The 27,279-nt window shown below is 40.0% G+C and overlaps 1 protein-coding gene across 12 annotated transcripts in view; it reads right to left on the minus strand.

The window, feature by feature from the left end:
• Nucleotides 1-27,279, minus strand: part of mctp1a (multiple C2 domains, transmembrane 1a) — a 138,979-nt gene that overhangs the window by 87,519 nt on the left and 24,181 nt on the right. For 9 of the 12 annotated variants that reach the window (XM_069523926.1, XM_069523928.1, XM_069523920.1 and 6 more), the window contains one exon: nucleotides 3,749-3,869. In XM_069523926.1, coding sequence (XP_069380027.1) covers nucleotides 3,749-3,809 — 61 coding nt within the window. In that variant the 5' untranslated portion in view covers nucleotides 3,810-3,869. Of the gene's footprint in view, nucleotides 1-3,748; nucleotides 3,870-24,709; nucleotides 24,918-27,279 lie in introns of those variants that run through there. The other 3 variants (XM_069523925.1, XM_069523923.1, XM_069523927.1) reach the window with 2 other exon arrangements.

Below are 27,279 nucleotides of genomic sequence, written 5' to 3' on the forward strand. Positions count from 1 at the left end.
AATTGTCAATCCAGTGAACACTATTTTATAACTAGGTGTATTTGCAGAATTATTATTCATTACATGCAAAGCAGAAGTGCAGAGCTGCAGGAATGGTTCAGTAATGTGCATTAGGAGACTCCTCAGAGTTTCAGAGCCTGCGAAGTGAAGACTTGCATGAAAAAACCCATGATAAAAGACATGAAAGGCTCAAGATATATATCCTCTACTTCCTCTGACACCCACGCAAACACACAGTGGTAACGCAAGATGGGAACGGATGAAGTCATGTCGGGTCTTGGACAACAGAGAGACTTCACCTTGTGGTACCTCACCCACAGGGAAGCTGGGTTAGAGACAGATGGAGAGTGTTTTCATCTGAGGTCACATAAAAAGCTTCCCCTCATCATAGGGAGATCTTCATACGTGACAGCTTAGACAGGGATGGGCACCTGGGGACACAACAGGGTCTTACCCACGGGGTATCCAAGTAAGTTACTCAGAGATGGCTTATTTGGTTGGATATAACCACGTATCTATCGCTTCTGTTTTTTTTGTCCATCTTCCTGCAGATTAAATTCAATAAAATATCCCCAGAGGCAGATGTAAATGAATGGAGGCAGGATTAGATGGGAACCACGTCATTAAGGTCGACACATGTTCTCTACAAACTGAACATCGATACAACAACTGTGACAGACGTGTTTCATATGATGTCCCCCTCATTCATCCATGTCCAATGCATATTTTTTATTTCACAGCCTCAATGACGAACCATGTAACAGAATTGGCCTTCTCTCCTGGTGAAAAACTGGAAAATTGGTTAACCATGCAGACTCAAGAGACACTTCTGACACCAAGTTCATTGAGGTTGCATTGAAAAAGAAACCAAATGGTTCTCGTCTGTTTAACGCCGAGAAACTGATGAAATGATATCTCCATGCATCAGTCACAAAACTTTTGCACCACTGTCTTCTAAAAATGAAGGAGATCCCATTGGCTAATGGCCCAACGACTGTAGATTAAAACCAACCTCCGAGAAGAAATCCAAGTGCAAGAGGCTGCAAAAGGCTGAACTGCTTTATGAGGAACATGACTGCTCGTGACAGCTGGAGTAAAGAGTTTCCTTTGGCTCATAAAGAAAGACGTACATTTGATATACAGTTTAAGGTAAGAAATGAGCAGCAGTGTTTTATACCAGAAAAATATGTAAGACTATTGAGTAAAATCAGACAAAATCAATCAATGTTACTGTATAGAGTCTTTATGGGGAAAAATACTGGATATAACCCTTGCAGGTAAGATTTGCAGATGTAAACTTGTTCTTGCTACCTTTCATCAATTTCACTGAATCTGTAAACATTGTCAGTGTCTGCATGATGGACATCAGCCCTAATAGATCATAATAAAGACAAGATCTACTTTTTAAAATTACAATGTATTCCTTGTTGTAAGAGGTAATGTTTTTATCTGTGTAAATTAGCAGGATTACTCAAAAACTACTCAACCGATTTTACATTTTACAATTTTTTTGGCAGAATTTCCCACAATGAAGGAAGGTCACTCTCAGACACACTCTCTCAGAGATTCCAAGTGACATGGAGACAAAAGAGTAAAAGAGAAGTTGTCAAGTGACAAAAAACTGTGTGCCACTACTGGGTAACATTTTCTATTCTGTCAATATGTTTGACTGATATCAAACTGAAATCAGACCCTAGTCTGTCCATTATTCCCCTAAAATGTGTTAAAAAATTACTTACTTTGACCACAGCTATTGAGCACGTTGTTATTAATATCAAAGTCCTTTTGAATTATTCTACATAGTCAGAGAAACAATCCTGTGTTATATGTTCCATTAAGCTTCAGGCTACAATGTAAGCAATGCTCGGTGCAGCTCTGTTTGATGCCACACTAGCTTAGGAAATAAGGAAGTGATTCACATTGTCTGTCGTCGTTCAGAGACATTACTTTGAGCACAGTTATTTTTACTTGAACTTCCAGGGGCACTGGATGTGAAGAAGTGACATTTGTGAATTTCCATATAGCAGAAGTATTTTTCATAAGAGTTTGCCTCAAAATGTTTTGCAGACAAAACTGGGAACTAGTTGTGTCATTTATAATTCATGTCGGGGCTTTTAGTGAATCAATTGTTAGTAGAACTTCCTCCAACAAACTTCTTCAATTTGGCAGCAGAGCTCTACTCTACGTAGCTGTGAAGGGAGCCGAGGCCGACAGGTAAATGGAAAAAAACCTGTCAATCCCATGTCTGTCTCCTCCAGTTTGTCAATCGGCTGCTGTACGACAGCAGCAACCACAAAGGTCCAAGAACTAGATGTAAATATTTGGCATCAACTGATATATCAATATTTCCACGAAGCACCCATATGTCTGTGTCTCCCACTATCTATAATGAGCTGTTTTGATGGACTCATGACAGGACGGGCGATTTCTGCAGCTTACTCATTATCCAGGTGGACAGGTAGTCTGGCAAAATGTACGAGAGATGGAGCAGGGCAGCTTATTTTAAACTGTCAGCACTGAGACTGCAACAATCACTAATGAGACCTTGGCATCAGTCACTATTCAAACCACCGTCGGAGACACCTGGCCTGCTTGTGCGGGCTGCCCTACTACACAAGACATAATTGCCTGCTTATACACACTTATACACTGCTTCAATACAATTCGAGGGCTGTGTTGCAGACAGTTTTCACAGTGGCCAGCAGGCTGTCTGTCCTGCACTTAACATTACGATCACACACCAACTCCAAAGAAGCAGAAAACTACTGTACATCAAGATGCTTTAATGTGAGATAATATCTTTAATACGCGCATGAGAGTAGATAGACTGTTTTCTTCCCACGATGGTTGAAACAGATGCACAGCAGAGGCACAGTTCAGACCTGGTATTAAGAGACAAGAGCAAAAAGAATGTGCCACATGTGTCCCAGACCAACTTTCAATGTGAGTGATTAGACCTCAGGACTCATTCAAGGTTCATTTGGGTGCATTCAGACCTGTTCTCAGCACTGACCACTTGTGATTTGATCACTCAAGGTCTGTACAGGGTCATAGTTAAAACTCATGATAGTAGCACATCAAATTCTGCACTGACCCCTTTTAAAATTATAAAGGACCAGACTAGTGGGGGGTCCTCGGATTTTGATTATTACATATTTGTCAAAAATGCGAGAGTACTGCTGTTCCATTGTGTATGAAATGGAAACGACTTGTCCTGTTATCCAAAAGTATCTAGGAGATCATACAAGCTTCAATCGCCACATCCCTGAATGTGGCAACGTCCAAGCTGAAGCCAAAGTTCAAGTTCTTTTCAGGCCCACATTCACAGGAAATGTGTCACATCATTCATAGGGATTCTATCTCACTTCACACATGGAAAATGTAGTGAGCTGTGGGGATGAGATGTGTGATTTAATAACACAACACGGGGATAGAGAGAGAGACGTGAGAGAAGAAAGGGAAGTAAAATGTGAGAATAGTAAGAAGAGAAGAAAGGAGGACTAAAAATATGACATTGAGAAAAGAGACGGACACAAGAGATGGATGAAGATAAATGAATAGAATATCTGACAATTAAATATAACACAGTTTGAGGATAAAGCGGTACCTTGGGTGTACTTCATGTGCCGGTGATAAAAAGATTTGCTTTGGTAAACTAGAGAGGGGCAGGATTACACTTGTCCCCATCTCTGTGCATTCAAATCTAAATTGTTGCGTGAACAAGTATAAAGAGAAACAGCACTCTGACCTGTCCGATCTCGGATGGCCAGGTTGTTCCCTTTCTTCAGGACGATATCCACCTGATACATGGCTGGACTTGGAGGACGAGGTGGGGGCTCTGCATTACTGGGCCCCACTATGCTGATGCCCTGTGGAGACAATAGACAAAGGTTATTCAGGCTAGAAAACTTCTGTACTCAAGATTTTAAGCGGGGAAGAGACAATAATAACAAAAGGACTAGAAAAACAACCTTGCTTGAAGAAAGACAAGAAAAGGAGAAGAAAGAAACTGATAATAGTTAGTCGGACAACAGTTACAGCCCATATGTGTAATCAGCAAGCACATATGAGACATTAGACTTAATAGATAGCTGCCATTTTATATTGGTCAATAACATTTATATACATTTATTGAAAATTGTTATATCAAACGTACAACACGTAACTTCTCTCAACCCAAACTATAAGAAAAGACCTAGTTTGATGACGTAGTGAAGCAGTGTGGTATTATGGGAGTTTTTGTCTCTAACGCCATTGCTAATGAAAATTTACCTGAGGCGAATTATGATCCATTAAGAGTGACTTATACAGTTGAAGGGAAAAAAGCTGACGGGCTGCTAGCAGAAATTACCTTGAATAAAAAAGTGGGGATTTCTCTAGGTTTGAACATTGTTGGAAACAAGAATATAAGAACACAAGTAAACAAATATATAACATTATTTACACTTGCTACACATTTATCTTTAAAAAAACAATGCATGTCAAGTTCTGGTAATGGTTTTTCAGTAAGTTTGATTGAACTTTGCTGTAGGATCACTATGCTCTGAATAAATCACATTCAGTAAAGCAAAATAAAACAGTAAGATCAGATTAGAAACATAAACAGAGAAATTGCTCATGCTTGACTTGATGTAAGATTCAATTTGTATATTACATAATATATGTAGCATTTGTACTATAGCCTGATAATGATAGGAAGCATGAAACCTCCCTCAGAAGTGTCTGAGTTTGAGACTATTGACGGGGTCATCTATGTGGCTCTGCATGTCACGCTGTAGCCCTGAGGTCAGTACTGTACTCCACTCTGACAGGGATTCCCCACTGGCTCTAATCGTGGTTCCCCAAAGATGTAGAAGCCCATTAGCAAGCCACACAATGAAGCGGGCTGTGCTCCGAGATGCACTGAAGCTTACTTTCTTTCTCCATCTCTGGCTCATCTTATTCTCCCGCCCTCATTTCTCTTCCTCACCCATTAGAGGATCCATGCGTGGGCACTCCTGTCGTGTCTCCCAGCTCTCGTACTCTGACACGAGGCTAAGAATAACCATGAAGGATAGGGGGAAAAAAACGCCAGTGGGCCACTGGGAGGCTCCCATCACACTATCAAGGCTAAAGAGCAACTCCCACTAGGGAGGAGCAGACAGATCTGCAAACAACTAAGAACAAGATTAGGCTGCAAATGGAGAAAGAGAAAGAAGACGAGCCACAAGTGGACCCCTGTATTAACACAGCTATTAAAATGCATACTTCCATTAACAGGGCTTTCATTACATTTCCTGCAGCTGTCAGTAGTATTGTTTCCCTCAAGAATAATGTCTGACTGACCTAAAACATAATTTTACCCTTTAATCCATTTGTTTATTTTGCAGCCGTGATCTATAAGTCCCTGTAGTAATACAGAAGGATGAGGGAGATCCATGTATTTATGTGTATGATGGTGCAGTCATATTTCAAAGACTTTATACAGTATTACAAAGTTTCTCTGTTGCATGCTCAAACAGCCCACAGTGTATTTCCTTGATGAGGCATCGTGGTACTATATTGGGATGGTGATATGATGATGCTGCACTGCTCATTCCATTCGTAAGTGACAGCCGTGCACTGAGACTACAGGTTAATAATGGTGAGTGTAATTACACTGTGGTTCATGTGGTCCCAATGTATTACAGCAATTATCTTGCGCTGCCCTCAGCGATGACTGTGATGAAGATCTTGCTAAACAATCTTTCTCTTTGCATGAGGATAGAGATCTGTAAAAACAAGAAACAAACTGTACTGGAAATAACAAAGAACATAGTAGTAGCAATTCTAGGAGAAATTTGTTTTATAGTATGGATTTAATCAAAATGTATTAAAGCAGACTTTGTAAAGAATGTTCTTAAAATAATAAAATGATAAGATTCAATACCCCACCAACCAAAAAGTTTACATAATAAACAAATGACAGCAAGTTTACAAATGAAAATGTACATTTTTGCACTTGTAGAATTGTGTTACTTGGCACTTGAGTGTGAAATTGATATGGGTTGTAACATAACTGTTTTATTATAGGGAGTACGATAGAAAATCTCACCATTATGTTTCTCTGTTTCTGACCCTGCCTGCCCAGCTGCAAATACCACTTCCTCTGTCAAATTATTATTATTATTATTAATCAGCCCAAAGAAATATCATTAAATAAGTCACCACACATTGAAGTGCAATAATATATAATTTAAGCTTGACTATCACAAGCTTGACTATCACAAGTTTAACAGTAGTAGACCATAGTGCAAAATACATTGATCAGAATTGAAGGCTACAACTGTTGGGTGAAAAATGCTGTTTAAAGCTTGAAACTCAAATCTCAAAGGAAAAGTGAAGCCCAGCACAATTTAAGCTTAACAGCACCTGCTGAAATAAATCACTAATCATCGAAAACACCAAAATGTTATCTGTTAGATAACAGGTGCAGGCTCAGAAATGTTGGAGGGAAACTAATGTGAACATCGGGGACAGACCGAGCTGAAGCTGTGTGATTGGATCGGATAAAAGTATCGGAGCATATAAGTCACTGTAATTGAACTGCATGTGGATACAACCAATGGGACTAGACAACAACTGCAGGGGTCTGACCATCTTACATTAAGCCTCTTTGTCTCTGAAAAATGATAAACAAGCAGAGACACACAGAACAACACAATGTCAGGTTGGGTCACATCATAACACAAAGCAATTAGGAAGGAGACGGAAATCACCAAAAACACTGTGCTCACAGAAAAACCCAACGCACGTGTTTTATGCTTCTGTTGCATTTGTATAAAATCTTCAGTGCTATGTATTTCAGATTTTAGATTGTCTGTATTTAATGTGTGTATCCTGCACAATGCCACTAACAGACACAAGCGCATACACACATGGATGCACACAAACAGAATAGGGACGACAGGATCTGAAACAGATTTGCAGGCTGTTTGTGCTGGCCACATTATAAATGATGGGATCATTGAAATCTTTGCTAAAACAAGCGGTCGACTTGTCTCTTAACTTTTTCAAAAGACACTGATATCGCCACTGTAGCTTCTTTCCAGGAAAACCAATCAAATGGGGGTAGGGCTTGGCATCTGGTAACCAAGATAAATAAAGGAGTTTGTTCTGGTCGTGACTGTCTAGGAGAAGCAGTTCGAGATGACAGAAAGAAACGATCCAAACAAAGACAGAAAAAGCCTAGGAGAGGATCTGCCAGAGACGTAATGCTTCAGATGCTTTTGTCAATGAAACTAAACCCATGCATAGCACTTTTTAATGACGTGCCCCCTCAGAAAAAAAACACAATATGGACAAACAGCATAATAAACTCATCTTTTCCCTTTGGAAGCTCAGCTTTTGCCAAAGATTATAACTGAAGATACTTAAAACATATTTATTTCCTCTGCTGTTAAGGAGAAGAAATTCAGATTGTAAAATGTTTACACAGTACTGTGGATGAAGTGTTGGACAGACTAGTGACTTGGTAACTTGACTCCAGTACAATGACACTTGAAGCTTTAGAGAAGACAACATATCAGAAGCCTGGTGGGTCATTGCAGCAAACCACTGCATCTCATGTGGAAGAACGTCTCAAAAGATGAAACCTGTTACCTCATTTGCAAAATACGCGCACTCGCTCTGAACAGAAGAGATGAACAAGAAGCGGCATGTACCGTCATCTGAAAAGGCATCCATTAATGCTATCTGAGGAACCATCCAAATCCTCATGATAGCAACTTCCACAAAGATGGCAGCTAATGACCAACTTGCTGGTGATTTTTGCTGTCAAAGATTTTAGATGTTGAGCTGCAGTGTACAGAGGCATCTGTGTAAATGGCATGCTGTGTTGTTAGCATCAGCATCTATTATGAATACAGACTGTTGCAAACATTTCCTTCTCCTGAAGTTTTATTCATGACCTCATTGGTTATTTGCTGACGAACAAAAGCAAAGTTATTTAAGGAAACCAATGAGAAACCAAAACACTGACAACATAAAAGACACAAGCACAGATTCTGGGTTTTTCCAATAATCATCTCACCAGGGCATCCTTTGGAATAGACTGTCCATTAAACTATTCCTCTGCACGGTGAGGTCTTCGTTTAAAAAACACTCACACTCCAAAGTAAAAGACTACACTTTCACAATGCCAGAAGTGGAGAATAAGAGTAAAGAGAAAGACATGGAAAGGCAGCCAAGATCCATCCCACTCCACCAGCTCTGTGTCATGTTTCTTTGAAGCTGATAGAGAAGCAAACAAAAGCTTCCACGACCCACTTTTCAGGGCTCTTTTCATTCCCAATCAGCAATAAGCAATTTTGAAAAAAGACCTTACAGAACAATAGAGCGTGTGTGTCTGCGTGTATGTTTGGCCAACAATCTCTGGATGGGACGAGAGAGCTACGACTTTAGAAACCAAATCCAATGCGACAAACCAATTAACTAACCAATTAAGACAACAACTTCATCCATTCAACTACTCAAGTGTACAAATGCACACAACTAAAATTAAAACACACTAATTATCTCAAAACAACAAATTTAACTTCCTGCAAGTGCCACAAAAAACAAAGGACGTGCAGGGAACACAAAAACAAAGTTCTGTAATTGGTGGTGTTGTAGGTATTTGTAGATAGGTTGATTTTTTTTTAATTAGTTGTTTTTTTTTAAATTAAATTTGAAACGATTCCTGAGGGAAGATAACATTCACGAGGCAGAGTTTTGACCTTGACCTTTGACCACCATCATTTTATTAGTTCAGTGAGGCCAACTGAACGCTGGTACCAAATTTGACGAAATTCCTTCAAGGTGCTCTATAGACATCGTGTTGACAAGAATGGGATAGACAACGTGAAAACATAATTCCTCTGGCCACTGGTTGGGGATGGCGTCTATGAGAAAAGGTTATATTTAGTAAATTACTTTCACACATGTCTATTTAAGCAAAGTGCAGCATCATTTAGATACAGGAATTTATAGAAATACAAACAATATTTAACATAGATCCAATTGTCCTCATCCTGAGCCAGATGTTTGTACTTGTGCGTGAGGCTGGTTGTGTGTATGTGTGAATAAATAACATCCAGCACCACAATGTAAATAAAATAAAATATTTCCATTACTACACCATGTTTACATGAAACAATCCCAGGAGAAGCTCACTGGAGACAGCTCTCTGGGTATTTGGATACAAGCATTCAGTGTTTCACACAAAACCCTTCAGACTGATTCCCAACTGAATCCATTTAGATTTGACTCCATGGCTATTTCCTTTTTCAATAACTAAACACTATGGGGCAAACAGTGTCCGGCATTGTGTGTGTGTGTGTACGCATCTGTCCCTCCATTACAGTCCATCAACGACAAAAGCGGTACCTTACAACAATAATGAGCAGGGTTTTCAGCACAGAATTAGAGGCAGGAGCTGACGCTTCATCAATAAATAAGAGAGATGATGGATTGTGCTTCTGAAAGGAGAGAGGCTATAATATTCAACAGGATATTCCACTCCAGCAGGCTGCAGCAGTCAGACACAGTGTGTACTATCCGCTGCTTATAGTCCAGGGAGCAGGCCACATGAGGGTTAGCAGCACATTATGAGGATACACTGTGCAAAGTGTCAGTTCATCCCCGGGATATGTAGTGAAGCCTTGAAAAGCTCTAAGTCAAAGCAGGCTCACTTAACGGCCCCCGGACCTCAATTACAGTTCCACTGTGTACCAAGATACAACCGCACACGCACTGTCCACATGCCACAGTGTGAAGAGTTTTAGTAACACAAAGAGAAATTAAGTGAAACAGAAAAGTGAATCAACAACCTTTTCACCACAGCCGTTTGCTCTTAAGGGGAAAAAAAACACCCAGCCATTTTCCATCTGCATTTTGCTCCTGAATCTCCAGATTTTAGCCACAAATTCAAACTTATAAACTTATAAACTCATAAACGTTGTGTTGGCTGACTGCAGTATAGGTTACAAATCCTTTGTCCGTGTTAATGTACAGGACATGGAACAAAGTAAAAAATCGAAGTAAATTTGAAATACATTTTTCTCAAAGATGGTTTCTGTCGTTTTAGATAGTTCTTATCACATTGCGTCTTCAAGTGTTCATATAATAAACCATCTGGTGTTTATTATCTACTGCTTGTCACCATCTCCCACCAAATTACAATACCAGTATGAGAGGTACAAACTTATCAGTTACTGGTAAGTAACCAGAGTTTTTCTGCATGAGACACAAAACATTTAGGAAGTTTGAATTAATGACCTAAATCTCCAGACTCACTGTCTCATAAATATGAAGCACACATGCAGCATGAGAACTTCCAGACTCTTTTTCCTCTGTTAATAATTCCACCATGACACAGAAAACACTTCTGTGTTTTTCAGCTGCTCTTCAAACACCCATCACCTCCCAGATATACAGGAGATGGTGCTGCCTCATGACAATGTTGTTTGGAAAATTGCTCTTTACGATGTGCTTTCACGTCTTTCAGCGGAGAGCTGCAGTATGATCTTGACAGCTGCATGAAAATAAGTGAAACATGGACTATGGGGGAAGAGTTTACAAAAGTTCACACATCAACAACAACTTCAAAAACTCCAACCAGAGTCATATACTTCTTATCCTGGATTATACATCGTGACAGCAGTGTTATGGAGGAGGAAGCCTGTATTTAGCCGACAGCACTGAGAGGAGCCAGACTCTCCTTTCTCACAGCGATGGCAGGTCATTTCCAGCCTCTACACCTCCCTTCCTGCATAACTATTACTTTATATTTCTGCTTAGCTCATTAACATGCAGATCATGACAGTTCTTCGTCAGTAAGAGGAGATGCCTCTTCCTGCTTACAATATAATACCAATAATACTCCTTTTAATGGCATTGAATCCTCTCCGACCAACCATTTCTCTGTCTGAGACTCTTGTCTCGTTTCCTACAGCGATGCTCTGGGGTGAAAAACTTTGAGTTTACAGATAATGGATGGAGGGTTTTCTGCACAAGCCATGACAAATCAATTTCAGCCATTTGAAAAGTGACTTGCTCATGTGCTGATATTCTTAGGGTATAACTGAAATGATTGAAGTTAATGACTTAAAGTCCTAAAAGCCATAACCTGATGAGATTAGACACATATTTCACTGTGCCATCTGAAATAAAAAGCTCTGCTACGATACATTTAACAAACCACAGTGTGAGCCTATCAAATTAAATGAGGCTCTTTAATACAACATTGATCCACATTGAGAGAAAGGTAATTCAGTTTAGGTGATTCATCGCAGTTCTAAACAATCATTCACATCAGCAGACACCACAGACGCACGATACAAGCAATTCCAGGTGAGGTGGTACAGTGACTACAGTCTACTACTGTTGTTCAAAACCTCCACTGTGGCATTAATCATTTAAAAAAGTTTTACAGCAGCAGGTCGAAGTCAGATGACTCATTCAAGAATACAATATTATGAAATGTGGGTGTTGATAGATGACTTTTACCAGATTTGTTCATTGACACTTTGATGGATCACTGCAGCACAGTGGTGCAGTGTCTCCTTCGAACCTGCCAACCAGGGTCTCTGTGAGGAGTTAGCATGTTCTCCCTGAGTCTGTTTTCTCAGAGCGCTCCAGCTTCCTCTCACAGTCCAAATACATGCAGCTGTGATACCATAGAAGTGAAAGGGAATTTATTTTCTCTGTATGTCAGCCTCGCAACACACTGGTGACCTGACCACAATGCCAGCTGGGATTGGCTCCAGACCACCCCCACCCTACGACCCTAAAGGGATAAGTGGAGTAGATAATGGATGGATGGACACTGGGATGGATGATTCCCTTAGCCACTAGATAATTTCCTTAAGCCACATTGATGGCACAGCAGAGTTTCATCTCTCAGGGTTTAAAAGATAATTCAGTGTGTGTTTCAATGACTACTAACTAACCTCATAATGACAATAGTAATTATTGGATGTCTTATTTAAGCTCTTGGCAGTAATGTGAATGTGTGGTAGGAAATGATTACTTCATAATAAAAAGAAAACTAGAAAGGAAATGTACTTCACAGAGCAGAACTGACAGGAGAGGTTAGAAAAACTGGCACATCCTACTGAAGTTGTTTCCTCGAGGGTGTGAGGTCTTGTGCGGGCAAATCCATAAAATGTAGCGAGTTGCTACACAACCGCAATAAAGAAAGAAAAACCACATTTGTTATCTGTTTGAGGTAAAATAAACCCCCTCCCCTTGTTTTCCACCATTACACAAAAACAATATTGCATAAAGGTGAACCGACACAGTGAGTGTACCGTGAAGATAGGCTGAACATAATGCTGCTCCCAGTCGGAGAGGTGATATTTCACAGGCTAATACAGCAGTGCCATTATTTCTTCTTACAGTTTTATTTCAGCCACAGAGCCTAACAACAAGTTTTGTCTCCACAGGAAATATATTCATCCGTTTAACTACTATTCCAAGGTTTCCAAGATAAAAGAATGTAGGCTCAGCACTATACACAAATTAATCAACTTACACAAGGAGAAACCTTAATGCATTTTCCATACGCACATAGAAAACACATCATACCCAAATGTTTCTTTTACCCTTAGCCTCTGCAATAACCACTGACTTGTAATACATCACAGGCACATGAACACACAACACTATAGACCCTTGTAATGAAAGGAAGGTTCTTGAGGTCTGTCAGTGAGGCCAGATAAAATTGCGAGAAATGTGTCTTTCATATACTTTATCTAAATATAGGATGTACGGGGGCGGGATATAGTGGAGAGGAAGATATTCAAGCCGAGGTTGTTTCCTGTAGGTGACAAACCATTAGAGGCTTTTTCCCTCGAGAGCCTCCTGAAGTGAAGTAAGAGTGTGACATCGACAACATCTTGGTTGATGAATCAGCATATACATTGACTTACAGTGACTTTATTTACCTCTGCCCAGGAGGCTACATACATGTTTTCACCCACGTCCTGTGTGTCGGTTAATTTGTTAGAAGGATTATATTTAAACTATTTAAGCTATTTACACCAAACTGTGGAGGGATGAGGCTTGGGCCAGCAAGGAACCCATTAAATGTTGGCAAGATGCTGGTTCAGCAGCAAATCCAGGAATTTCTATTTTAAATTTCTTAAAGATGGAGGCACGTCCATAATTCAATTTTCAGGGAATACATGTATATATTTGTTTTTCTACAGGTTAGGACTATGTTTTAAGACAAATTAACCATCTAGGTTATCAGACCACTAGATTGTCATGTGTAGGATTGTTCGACCTTGGCGGAGGTATACGATCAACTGCCAGTCTAGTTCTTGAAGAATGACATACTAGAAAATGTTAACACCACATGAAAATATCTCTTTAAATTTGTTTTAAATTGTTCTATGAGTCTTTTCTATCCTAAAAAAAACCTGAGCTCAATTAATGAATTAAATAAACACATACATGTTGTATAAAAACCCACACTGAGTCATATTTCTATTCAGCAGGTCACATATTGAAAGGTGTTAGTCAGCAACTCACAAAATTTGTCACTTCAACAATGACAAGTGAATCATCATCTTTCCCTGCTGGCTCTTTTCTTCTGAATCATCTTACTCCCGCTCTCTCCCCCACAGTGAGACCATATGATTGTACCACAATTGCAAAATCACTTGCCCACTGCCACGTCTGGGACTTATTACATTAATTTAAATATTTATCCCCATACTATATTTTTGCTGGAAACCAATAAAGCATTGATTTCTTTCTCATCGCCCCATGGCGGTAAATAAACTTGGAAAAATGTTCTTCATTACACTTTCCCTGCCAAATGAGCGGCTCCATTACTATTTTACGGCTGTGACTGAACCTCTCTCCTCCCGATTGTGTGCAGGCGGGTAACGTGTAACATGACAAAACACAGAGCCAGTGCTGCGGACTCAAGCAGGCAGAGAGATAAAAGCCATTCGGCTAGATAATGAGGTCTTTGGTGTGTAGTGTTCTTAATAAAAATCTAGAGGCGTACTGCTTGAGGGCAAGCTTCTCCACTCGCTCTTAAACTGAGATAATAAGTCTCATGATGGAGGTGGTGTAATGTCCCGATGATGACAGCTGAAACACTTACTCGTATCTTTGAGCAGGTGACAGTTAAAGACCTTATAAGTAAAAGAGGCAGCAGTGATCCAGGCATCAGAAACGCCTCTGATACTGCCTGACAAATGTCTGGGAAGGCAAATACGTGAATCCATGAACCAAGTTTACACGTCTTTAAAGTATATTCTTTCACCCAAATGAAACTGCAATTTCCTTTCTGGGGAAATCTCTTCTTCTCTGCTGCAGAACAGCAGTTGCGCTGTGCTGCAACTGTCAAGTACTGTTTTTATAAAGAAGAAGCAGTTTTCAGAAGTGTAGCATAAGCCACCGCTAGCTACAATTTCAGCAATAAAATAAGATAAACTGTTATTAATCCCACAATAGGGGAATATGCATTTCATAGTGGAAAGTCCACCAATTGTGACAAATGTGGCAAATTACAAGACCGGCAAAGGGCTGAAAACCATGATAGCAATCATCGCTTTCATACAGAGTTCGTAGCATACAACTCTTAGCAAAGTGTTATTTTTTTAATGCATTGGTGTTGGATTGGTATCGGCCGATATGCTTTCTTTTTATATTCTTGCTCTGCATAATTCATTACTACTAAACACACATTTCCATGCAAATGTGACTGCTCTCCTTGAGTCGGATGCTAATGTCAAACTATATTCTGTTTGCTCCGTCCCCATTATGCCGCTGCTAAACGATGATTTACCAGCTCAGATGGTGATATTTCACAGACTTTCAACAGATCATAAAAGAGAAAAACCCAGTGAGGGGGAGATGGACTCATAAATGGAGAGCAAGTGATTAAAAAGTACAATGACACACTGACTCACTTGTTCAATGTCAGTTTAAGAAAAGAGTTTTTCGAGCTATGGGTGTAATGTTTCAAACATGAAACAATAGCTTTCATAACATTGTTGCAGTGAGGATGTGAGTTGAAATTTGAAATAATAATCAAATTTCTTTGAACAAAAATGAGAACATTCATACAGCAAGTGCAAACATATGGAAAAGTGTCAACATCAAACATCCACCTCATGCAACAAACAGCAGTTTAACAAAAATTATCTGGTTTTTAGTGTACAATGTCACGCAATGTCACCACTCTGCTCCAAAACCTGACAAATCTGTTGATTCAAGGGGACAATGGAAAAGAGTCCAAGATTTACATTTTGCAAACAGAGGCTTGTTCACTTTAGAAATAAATAAAATAAATGTTTCTAAAGCAGCAAACACTGAAAACTGTCAATTAGCAAAAGCTGAGAGCGAGAGTTTCCTTAGATTGATATTGATCTTTACTTAATTTTAAATACAGTCTGATTGTGTTTAGCATTTTAAAAGCTGTGCTTCTTTAGTTAAATGGAAAATAGGGTCATATATAAAAACATATCTTCTACAGGCTTTCACAGCCACCTTGGGCTGAATAAGAATGAATAAGAAAAAGAAACAGAAGCAGCTCACAGGATTGCCTGTAGACTTTGCCTGAGACGATATGATGCTTGAAAGACGAGGACCTTAACTGGTAGTAATTCCATAATATTACTCTGGCAACAAAATTCACATCAGATGAAAGCCCATCGACAAACGAATCAGTACAGGTAGAAGCAACCCAAGTAGGTGACGACACATTATGTACCTAAGTCTATAGTCCGCTCCCTGTATTACAATGTGAATCCCAAACTACCCAGATTAAATGTGAACAATGTAACAAATAAGTAAAACCTTATTTCCTGACCATGAGCCAAACTTTCAGGTGTAAAAACGCCCTCTGTGTTTACATCAAAGTATTTCAAACAATACAGAGTCCTGGTGTATACACTAATGTATAACTGAAGACAGAAATTACTGTTGTTGCTATAAAGTTATTATGTTGGAGTAAAATAGGCAAAGTTCATAGAGATGAAAATTAATATATTGTCTTCACACTTAACATCCCCTGTGAGTGATTCCTGTGATGTAATAACAGCTGAATGTTGTGCATTTAACACCTACTGCAAATGATTTATTGTCAACATGGTCAGATTTTTCAGAAAGGCAGCCATCTCTGTACTCTCAATGCAGTTAAAAGCCTGACTCAGCAAAACCATACTCATCTCCCCAACAACATTGACCAACAATTCATCAATTATCAGATGATTGACTTCCAGAGGATTTTGTCTTACAGTCATCAACGTGAATTCATCTATGGCAGCAATCAATAGCTCTTAATACATCAGTGATATGAAAGAACTGCAATCCATAAGAGATGATTGAACACCCACAGGGCTCTTAATTAAATAATGGCTCTTCTGGAATTGTCATTTAACAACCACAAACATTAATCCTCACCAATCTTGCAGATATCATCACGAGAAAAAGCAGAGTGCATTCATCTTGCAGCTTTTATTGGCAGAATCAGACCCGGCGAGGTCAAGAGTGATGATGAACTGTAGATCAGTTAGTAAGACAGAAGTCATTAAAAAACAGCTTTCATCTCCAATCTTCAGCAAGGAAAATTTTAAATGATTTCTATCCAGAATTTTTGGCAGCTCTTCTGTCTCAGGAAGCTGGAGATCATGAGAAATATCCACTGAGTTTTAAAGGTTCAGTGTGTAAGATTTAGGTGAAAGGGATCTATTGGCAGAAACTGAATATAAAATAATCCTAGTGATGTCTTGTGTTTCCTCTAAATTGGACAAATTGTGGTTTTCTTTACCCTAGAATGGGCCCTTTATATTCAAATACTTTATACCTATGGGAGTGGGTCCTCTCTACGGAGGCTGCTGTTTTTTATGAAAACTGAAGTACCAGGTTCTCATCATGTTTGGAAGGGGAGGGTGAGGTGAAGGGTCTTCAGCTGCAACATGACACTTCACCACTAGAATGAACCTTTAAAGGCTGACAGGCTTTGTCTTTAACACACATGAATACCACTTAAATAGAGAATTAATCAACAAATGTGGCTGCAGAGGGCGCTGTTGCTCAGTAAAAGTTACATAGTGTTGCTTTAAGCTACTGAGTGAAAATGCATTATTCATTATTCTCGTCTATTTGTTATGGATTGACAGTTCCTAAATTGATCAATTTTCATCGGTGATCATGAACATCATCAGGGACATGAGGTCTCTCTCTCTGGCCGTCCTTTCTGTGACACACAAAAACAATACTGAAAGTAACGTTTCCTGTCAATCTGTGGTTGTCTGCAGTTCGGGTAACTAAGAAGATCAAAAGAGCTCAAATGTGGCCTCTACCTGCAGACTCTGGGGCTGTTTGTACATGAATGAGTAATTGTGGTAAAAGACAGGAAGTCAGAAGACAAGCTATAGATGGAAGATGTATCACAGGGGTATTCAACTAAAATTTATAAAATATATAAATAATATAAAATAAATCATTGTATCAGATTTGTGCTCTTTGTAAGTCACATATACTGCACAGATAATCACTGATTTGGATGTAGATATAAGACTGTATGATATGCATATAGAATTATAACTGTACATGTGATAATAATCCAAAATGCAGGACAAATGCTATTCTTTCATTTTATGTTACACTTCTACTATTTAAACGTTGGGACAGAAACAAACATATAAACTGAAATTCTGTTTATGAATTGACAATGGCTCCATGTGTCATACTTGGCAGCTAGAGTGTGCTGAGAGTAAATGCACGTGTGTGTGTGTGTGTGTGTGTGTGTGTGTGTGTGTGTGTGTGTGTGTGTGTGTGTGTGCGCGTTCATATGCATACCATTATGTAATGACTTCTCTGTGCATCGCAGCAATGCTATGGGGAATTGTTGAACACCGTGGCTACACTTGAAAGCCCACTTCATGTTCAACAAAGTCTAACAGAGACAGAAGATGTAAAGAGACAGAGTGACAGATGAAACAACAAGAAGTGGGAACATCAAGTTCCTTTAGACCACACTAAGACACCAGACTCATGACAATTAGGCAGTGCCCCATTCTTTTTTTTTTATTAAAAGACCTGTCTAGGAAACGAATACACCTCCATTCCTCCCTATACACTGGAATTTGATCTCAATGATCATTTTGTCAAATTGCAGTGGTTGAGATAGACAGTAAATAAAAGCAATATGAGAAGAGAAAATATGTGAGATAAGTGAAGCTACGTTTCATGTTTACAGGCATGTTTGAGATGCCGCTCCATGGAAATGTTTGCCTAAGTTAGCATGGCCCAAGTGCATTAGCCTTCAGAAGCTCATATTTTTCATTTGAATCGATATTGGATCATTTAGATGATAGATTTAAGCCGGAAATGATTAAATACTCCTCCTCATCATCCCTCTTAATGTTACCCCAGCTGCCCTCATGTGTGATCTAATCATAAACTCATACCAGTAACCCACTTTCCATGCTTCCTACCAGCTGTTTCACGACCCTCCTTCCCAGTTGTACCAGATGTCAGGGCTGAGCTGCGTGGCTTGGCCCACTTTGGGTTATTGTAAACTGGGCGGTCAGGTGATTAAACACTGGGTCATATACTGGGAGGAGAGCACAGCCTCTCTCAATGTAAATCCCATGATGAGCCAGATTAACTTGAAGTTCTGTTAGTATGTGTGTGTATATGGAAAGTATGTCTGTGGGTTTAACCACTAGCTCAGCCAATCCATGGTTACTTATCGCTATAATATATATTGATTTACTGTTGTCATGGATCTTAATGAAGTATTGCTTTGGTTTAGAGATTGTTTTATGTTTCTCAATGCCTATTGTTCTGTTGCATCAGGCTGGAGAGATTTGTGAACCAGTAGTGCTGATTATGGATTGGTATTGCTCTTGTAAATCAGTTTAATTCAGTTAAAAACATTTAGTCTATTGAGTTTGTGTGAAGAGTGGTTGCCGGGGGAAAGGCTAAGGCAGTAAGAGTATTAGATTAAGAATTATTATGGAACGTGCTTAAGCCAAGTATTTAAGTGCAGTTAGATACAGAACAAAACAGCTTAATATTCAAGATTTAGTTACTGTCCTCATCTTTTATTATTTTGCCCTGTATTTCATGAGGTAAAGTTATAAATGGCTGATTAAGTGTGTAGGATTTAGTGGCATCTAGCTGTGAGGTTGGAGATTATAACCAACAGAATACAGAGCCCCTTCTTTCCCAAGCACTTGGGAATCTACTATTCCCTGCAGGTGATGCAAAAACATTAAGGGACTCTTCAGAGGCAGTGTTCGATTTGTCCATTTTAATAACATAGCAGTGCAACATGGCTGGTTTCATGGAAGAGGACCTGCTCCATTTGCAGAAATGAGGCTCTTAGTATGACAATTGTACAATCTGAATATGAGCTTTAAATGATCAGTTGAACAGCTGCTTCTGAGCAGCAGTGGTGCAGATTCAGAGTTCCTCGAACTTGCTTTACTAACTGTGGTTCACTTGCTGCAGGTCACTTTGCAGTTTCCGAAAGAAAGCTGCAACCAGCATTACTACAGGCCAAGCAAAAAGCCAACAAGCAGGTTTACAACAGGGACTACACCGGCAACTATTGTGAAACTGTAGTATCCACCCTTGTTTATGTTACAGTTTAACACTTGTCTCTGATCGCAGTGACTGAGTTAAACAGCACATTTTACCAGTTGAAGCTAGTACTCTGATATGTTTCATAATGACTAAGTAGAAATGCTTTGCAGTGCATCTCAGGTAAATCTAAGCAAACGGACATATTCAACACATCGACATAAACTGTGTAAGCTCTGAAGGTGTAAATACCACATCCTGATAGCTTTGCACTGGAATTCTCTTTGCAACACATTCTACTGACTGGCAACTCATAATGAGTGGTGTGACAAACAACATCCACAGGCACGTCGACAAGAGCGCGGGGGGGGGTGCAGACTGATCCCGTAAGTGTAGTGAGCATTCAAGAGGAAGAGAAGAGAGACAGAATGGCAGCTTGGAAGCAAAGGTGTAGATTGATAAAGGGAAAGTTGTTACTAGACAGTGAGGTTATGAGAGCGTGAAAGACAGGAACAGGAAAGAGTTGTGGAAGATGGAAAATGAATTTAGGTAGAAAGACAAGAAATCTTTTTTGTAGGAAAACAGACACAAACTGCCTCGACGAGATCGTAAAACACAAAACATCTATCGCACAACAAACATACAGTACTTGGCAGACTGCTTAGCATTAGCATCTTCTTCCCTGTGTGTTTGTCACCACTGAACTTGGTGCGGTGACAAACTGGGATGGCAGTGTCAAATGTCGCTAACATCTCAGACAGACAAGCCGGTCGCCCTGCTGTCAAGCCAACCTGTCAAACCAACTATAGGCGAGTCGGAGCCAGCCGGAGATCACGCTGACACATCTCTCAGAGCAGAGCACGTTCGTCAGGGAACATGTTGATCAAGGGTTCCGTTTGCAGCCTCAGCGACTTCACAGCAGAAGACAGGCAGCCCCAAAAAAGATGCTTATTTCATCTTTTTTTGAAGCAAAACCATCCCACTACCAACCACAGCATACAGCATTTAGACCTCCACGCACCAAAAGACTTTTCAGAACATGAATAATTCAATATAATTTCCTGCAATGTAATAATAAAGAGTGTCAAAACTTGATTAACTGATTCACTCTGGAATAGATGATATTACAATATGTGCATACTTAAAGTGGAAATGTAAGGTTTGTGATATCGCTAAAGAATTATTCACATTATTCATACTATCAATCGTAATAAATTCAAATACAAATAATAATGAGTCCGATTCTTAGTAGTGTGACTCAACTGCAACTGCTTTAGGAACAACTTGTGCTCATGTAAACTAACTAGACTGCTGCTCTGTACTTGTTTCATAAAAGTTAAAAGTACTTCCAACAACAAGCCATTAACTGAGTTTAAACACTGTACTAGGAAGACATGAATCACAGAATGACAACCACTAAGTCATTTATTTTACTGGAGTAAGTCAATCATTTGTCCACCAAAGCAGTTTGGTTTTATGAAAATGAACCTGAGCTTTCAGGCCACATATGCACTTGCCACAGTATGTCAATGACACAATATTCAGTGGCTGCACATCCGACTGCAGTGCTAACCACTGCATCAGGGAAGGTTCTAGGTGAGAACCTGCTGGTCACCTGGGGTGAGGAGTTTGCATGTTCTCCAACATGGGTTTTCTCCCAGTGTTCCATCGTCCTCTCACAGAAAGAGTGAATTTTTGTTTGTCTCCATGTGTCAGCCCTGTGATAGACTGTCCCCTGCCTCTCGTCCAATGTCAACTGGGTTTGGCTCCAGCCCCTCTGCGACCCTCTGAGGATAAGCGGTAAAGCTATGGCAGTGTAGCTAATGGATGGATGGCACTTAAGGAAGTCTGAAAATAAAAAAACTATTATCATCTCATTTTAAATGCACTCTGGTGTGCTGCAGTTCCCTTATGAAACATTTAAAATAGTATTATACTGAACAAAAGCTTGCAGAGCCACACATTTTTTTGTCTTGTCATATGCTGCACCTTCTGTCGTACATACTAATGAGACAGGGGGGAGATTCTGTCCATCATTTCCCTTGTTCTTTACCTCGAGGGGTTTTTACCCTTTTTTTTTCTCCCAATCCGAAGATCCCTCTTTTAACCTGGAGAGAATGAGGGCTGCTATGTGAGGTATGAAATGCCCTGTATTAAATTACATCCATGGCATTTTATTGACAATGGGTGACAGTATTGACTCCTCTGCAGCACCACAACCTCCCCTCATTGCCTGAGTTGTGATGCTTGAGTAAAGATCTGGCCGGAGCAGCATTTTTTCAGATATTACTCTATGCATTGCAAACAGCAGATCTGAAAGGCTCTATAAGCTTTACGTGATATGGTGCAGCAAATATTATTAAATAATGTGCAACAGAAACAATTTGAGCTGCAGTATTCAGGCTAAAAAATAATGTAATAAGCTACACCTCTTATGATCCAAGACCCTCTGCTCTGTTCAAGGTTAAGAACATGGACCAGATGGGCTGGCATCATTCTGACTATCAGCATGAAGATCTTAATGAAATGTGACTTTACGCTCTCATCAAGTTAAGTCATTTTTGTGATGAATAATCATGTGATGAATGTCTGAAATATGACTGCAAATTGAACATCCAAAAAATTAGTCTTCCTTGTTTTTCCTACAAATAGCAGTTTGTCTCAGTGCCAACAAACACTACACACCAGGAGGACAGTGCTACGCACCACGAGGATGGTGCAGATCCAACGCTGTCGTACCACCTCCACACTGGCGAACAAGCCAACTGGCAGAATGACAGCAGTGTCTTTACATCATTACCTCTGGGAACAAGAAATGCTAAGATGGAGTGTTGAGAGGAATTGTAGGAGTAGATGATATCAGTGCAATGAGCAGGTGATGAATGTGCCCGATGATGAAAAGAGACAGAGATAGAAACTGTGAGAGGACGAGCAGAAAAATGGTCATATGGAGATTCAATAAGTTCAATTGATTCACACATAGATACACAAGCCTGGTGACGTTCTCTGTCATGGAGCGCTTCATTTGAGAAGCGCAGGGTTTTTCTGTCGTATTGATGCTGAAAAGCTGTTGAAAAATATCCACCTGCTTAAATAGGTGGCTTCAATGACTTCACCCTCCAAGATAATACAGATCATGTTATTTCATTCAAAACTAAGAAATGAGCAAATCCACCAAGAGAGTGGTTTTCTAACAAATTGCTTTCTTAAATATGTTTAGTTATCGTGGTGTAGAAGCCGAAGAAACACTCAGACTACCTTCATGCTAAAAATCAGCAACCAACAAACCAAATTTATAAGTCGTTGCCTATCCATCTCATCTGCATGAGCAAGAGCGTCCTCCTCGCCAGGTCTCCCCAACTGGGACATTAACTCTTTTAAAATTCTTTAACTCTTTTCAGTTTTGGAGGCAGGGGTCCTGATAAATTTTCTGATCCAGCATCTAAAACTTTCAGAAAAACCCAAATGGCACTCATAGGAGAGCATACCTTGGCCAAGGCTGAACACTCCCCTTAAATTAGCATGCACCAATTTTCACGGTTGTGGATATCAGTTCCCTTAACAATTTGTTTAATCAAATTCCATTCATTATTTCCTGTTAAAGAGTGGAAAACGCTTTATCTCCTGATCCCCCCGACGCGAACTGCATCCTTCCAGCAAGTTTCGTGGTAATCGTTCAGTTGTTTTTGTGTAATCTTACTTACAAACAAATACACACAAAAACCAAACAGCAAACAAATGGGCAGTCCTTGGCAAAGCTATTTATCAACTTGCATCATAAATGCACTGAACAGAAAGTGTGCACGACTGTTTTTAGTGCAGCATATGCAATTTATATGACTAAATGAATGATTCAGTCATGCCTCAGACACACAACACTCCACATCAAGGTACAAGAGTCTCTCCCAGGAGAAACTGAGTGTGCATTATGTATGTACTGTACTGGATGTGTGAGCAGTAACAAGAAGTACTATTCAGGAATTCACTCACAAGTTGTCATTTCTTTCAAGGGAGTGGAAACATTTTACTCGTTTTAGATGACACAGACATTTTGAGGAGGGATGTGAGGACTAGCTTTTCTCGAATGATTTTGCTCCACAAACTGATCTTGGAAATGGATGAAAAACTGTACTTCAACAGAGAGCTGATGCTTGAGGAAAGTCTGCGATGTAGCCAGAATTTAAAATCTGTAGATACTAGATGCAAGTCTCACACACCTTCTCATCATTTCTCTTCCCCCTCTTCAGGCTATCCCCTCCATTTCCACCTGCTGTGCTCTAGTCTTCTATCTTCCTGTGTCTTCCCTTTTTACCTTGCCTCCCTCCTCAATCGTGGCTGTGTTGCTCTCATTCTGAGCACGTTCACAACTCAGCCCTTGGAACAAGAATTAAGAGAACAAGGCTGCGTCTGGAGAGGGGCAGGCAAAGAGATGTGGATCAGGGACACGGGATGCAGGTGAGGGAGGAGAGGGACATACAAGTCTTCTCTCCTTACTCAAGGGAATGATCTTGAAGCAATCTGTCCTTTTTTAAATCATTATCTGGTCAGGATGGAAGCACGAGTGGGAAGCTGTCTGTCTTCAACTGCATCGATTTGTCTCAAGTTCTTCCTCCTTTACTCACGCTTGTGTTCTATACAATATATTTTTATCATCTTCTCTTTATATAGTCTAACTAACAATTTCATGTCATGCCATACCAGCAGCCAGCTCAGGTTCCACACTATCGGAAACTCGACACGACACACCCACTGCACCTCCAACTCGCCGTCTAGTGCCACAAACACACACAGACACACGGTGTAGAGATGGCCGGTGCCTTCTGCTGGAAACACCGACTGCAAATTGCCACTAACCACAGCAGGCACACTCCGGGTTATGCAAATACTGTAAGAAAATATGTGTGCATGCAAATATGTGAACGTGATGAAGTGATGGAAACATTTCACTCAGAATAATGTAAATCCCTTCATCACCTCATGTCACTCAGCTGTCTCTAATCCTCTGGATTCAAAGAACAATACTGTACAGCCACTGTTTGGCTTGATACTCAATACACCAGCAGGAGAATCAAAAAACACAATACAACTACAATTAGCCAACATGGAACAAGAGCTGATAGGCAGAAGAAACATTATCGTGTGTGTGTGTGTTTACCTACAGTCAGGCTCCGTCCCACAGCTGAGAGAGGCAACGCTAACATCCAGACACTGAACACGCTCCACTGTACTACTGCTGCTGATGCTGCTGCTGCTGCTACTGGCTTACTCTCCGATATGAGAGACACCCACAGACTGGCTCCCTACGTATCTTGGTCACGCACACACGCACACACGCACACACACAGCAAAGGGCAACCAGCCGTGAGAGTCTTGCAAACCAAAAGTGCAGTCACTCTGACTTACAACTCTCACTTCCTCTCACTCACTCACATTCTCAATGTCTCCCTCTCTCGCTGTCACTCACGCACCAACAACTGTGTGTAGATATTTACAGCAGACAAACTAATCCACTGGGATGGAACAATATAAAAAAACCTTAATGGAGGCAGAACCACAAATTCGCTACCAGCTGCAGACAACCTGCATACATGTATCCAGTGAGAGGGAGAGAGTTTTATCTTCGCCTCTCCTCTCAGCTGGGCATTTTATAAAGATTACACACACTTAACTGAGCAATGTAACAAAGAGACAGTGACAGAATGCTGAGTGTGCGGAGATGAATTACAGAGGCAGAGAAAGAATTGATATACAAAGGATGTGATGAGAGCAGCAGTAGCAGCTCTAATACGGGGGAACATGTAGTCCTCAATCAGAAAATGGACTGAAGTTATATTGCAATTTATAGCAAAGTGCGTTACACCCTCCCTCTCATCCATCCACCACACACCAACACTGGGTACTTGGGATTCAGTGTCTTGCTCAAGTTTACTTTATGATTACAGTGTTTTGGCAATGCATCTTTTTTTTTTTTTTTTTTTTTTTTTTTTTTTTAAAGGTCCCTAGTGCACCATTTCCTTCACTCTTCTGTCTGGTTTTTATGCAGCTATATGATGAGACAACTGACACTGTTATTATACTGCATTAATGCCATATTGGCAGAAAAGAAAGAGCAAACAAAACCACCTTCTGTTCAGACTTGGGAGCATTTATGAATCGTTTCATGATGGTTAGTCTAACTGCTTGCATTGCAGTGACTGCATCTAATGACTCCATTTACTGTAAATAACCCATATTAGCTACTTCAGTTGTTTTATCTATTTGGAGTATGAACACATTCCTTTTAGAGTAGCTGAATTGATTGATTAGTGGTAATATTGCATTTTAATTAGATATAAATGGCGGCAATATACTCATTTACACATGTTCCCATTTTCTTCTCGCTCTGGGTTACATTTAGTGAGCTGAATGGTTTTTCATCCTCAGCTGCTCATAATCACTGAACAATGTGACATGAGTTGTGGTGTTATTGTGCCTTCTGCTCTTGGCATACTCTCAGCCTCATGACTTTGTTCTCAAAGCTTTAGAGTTTCATCAAATTTTAAAGGGTTTGCTAACATTTTCAGAAATGGCAGAGGCCATGGCAGTTAATTTTGCGGTTGAATGGGACGTTTATATATTGTCATTTTAGTCGTATAGCAGGTTTCTTTAGTAAAATTACATCTGGGGTAAATGTTAATAAAGACAACAGTGTCACTGTTTCCCCAGGATGGAGTTGTATCACAGGCTTCATACTGGAGAGTCCTGGCATATATTTGAGTACATAGGTTACTTTCATTGAAGGAAATAAAGGGGGGGCATGTAACCTCATGTAGCGGCTCTGCTGCTGGCCAGCAGGACTCACGCTCCCTGTGTGTACAACAGAACACTATGAGACGCAGCAGATCAGTGACGCAGCCCTTGAACTCGCACTCGGAGCCAGTGTGGCCCTGGTGACTACAGCTGTGTTTAATATCAAGCACATCATGAGTTCTAATTGAGACAGCATAAGTACCAAGCTTAATGACAATTAAATCAAGAGTCCTACAAACATGTTGATACTGCACTAAATCCTGTCACCACAAAATCTCCCTGATATAACAAGATAAACCTCTGCTGCCTTCATCATTCTTGAAAATCTACACTGAAAGCCAAGTCAAGTGGCAATTGGGATGTTGAACAACAGAATGTTAAACTTTCCCTCTGAAACCAATGAACCCCAGTGCTATAGAGCCACAACCTTCCAGCTGAGTAGCTACTTCCCCTTTCGGACATCACGCTGAGGTGGTTCAGGTTTTTTTCTTTTCTTAATTTAACGCTGTGTGGAAAAACAAAACAAAATGGCCTTCAGCAAAGTTGTCTTAATGAGGCTATTAGACTTTGCTCGGTTCAGTGGTACTGCAGAGAATCAATAAACAAGATTGAAAGATGATAAATACAGAGGTTTGTGCAAGCTTCATGTTGCAAATGTTCTTAGATAATGGTATCATGTATTCTCCTCTTGAGCACATGTGTAAGCTGTAAATAATGTAAAAGACTCCTCACTGCAAGCTACCAGTCCAGAGGAAAAACAGAGAGCCTCATACTGACAGAAACTGTGAGAGGGATCACTTCAAAAATAACAGTTCTGTTTTGGAATTATAAAAGAGATGCTATAAAATAGTAGGAAGAAGTACAGCATCTTATTGATCCCAAAGGTGAAACAAAAGGAGGAAACAGGAGGGAAATCAGATGGTCAATCGAGACAAA

Source organism: Paralichthys olivaceus, chromosome 4 (assembly GCF_024713975.1).
Source record: "Paralichthys olivaceus isolate ysfri-2021 chromosome 4, ASM2471397v2, whole genome shotgun sequence".
In the NCBI taxonomy this organism is placed as follows: Eukaryota; Metazoa; Chordata; class Actinopteri; order Pleuronectiformes; family Paralichthyidae; genus Paralichthys; species Paralichthys olivaceus.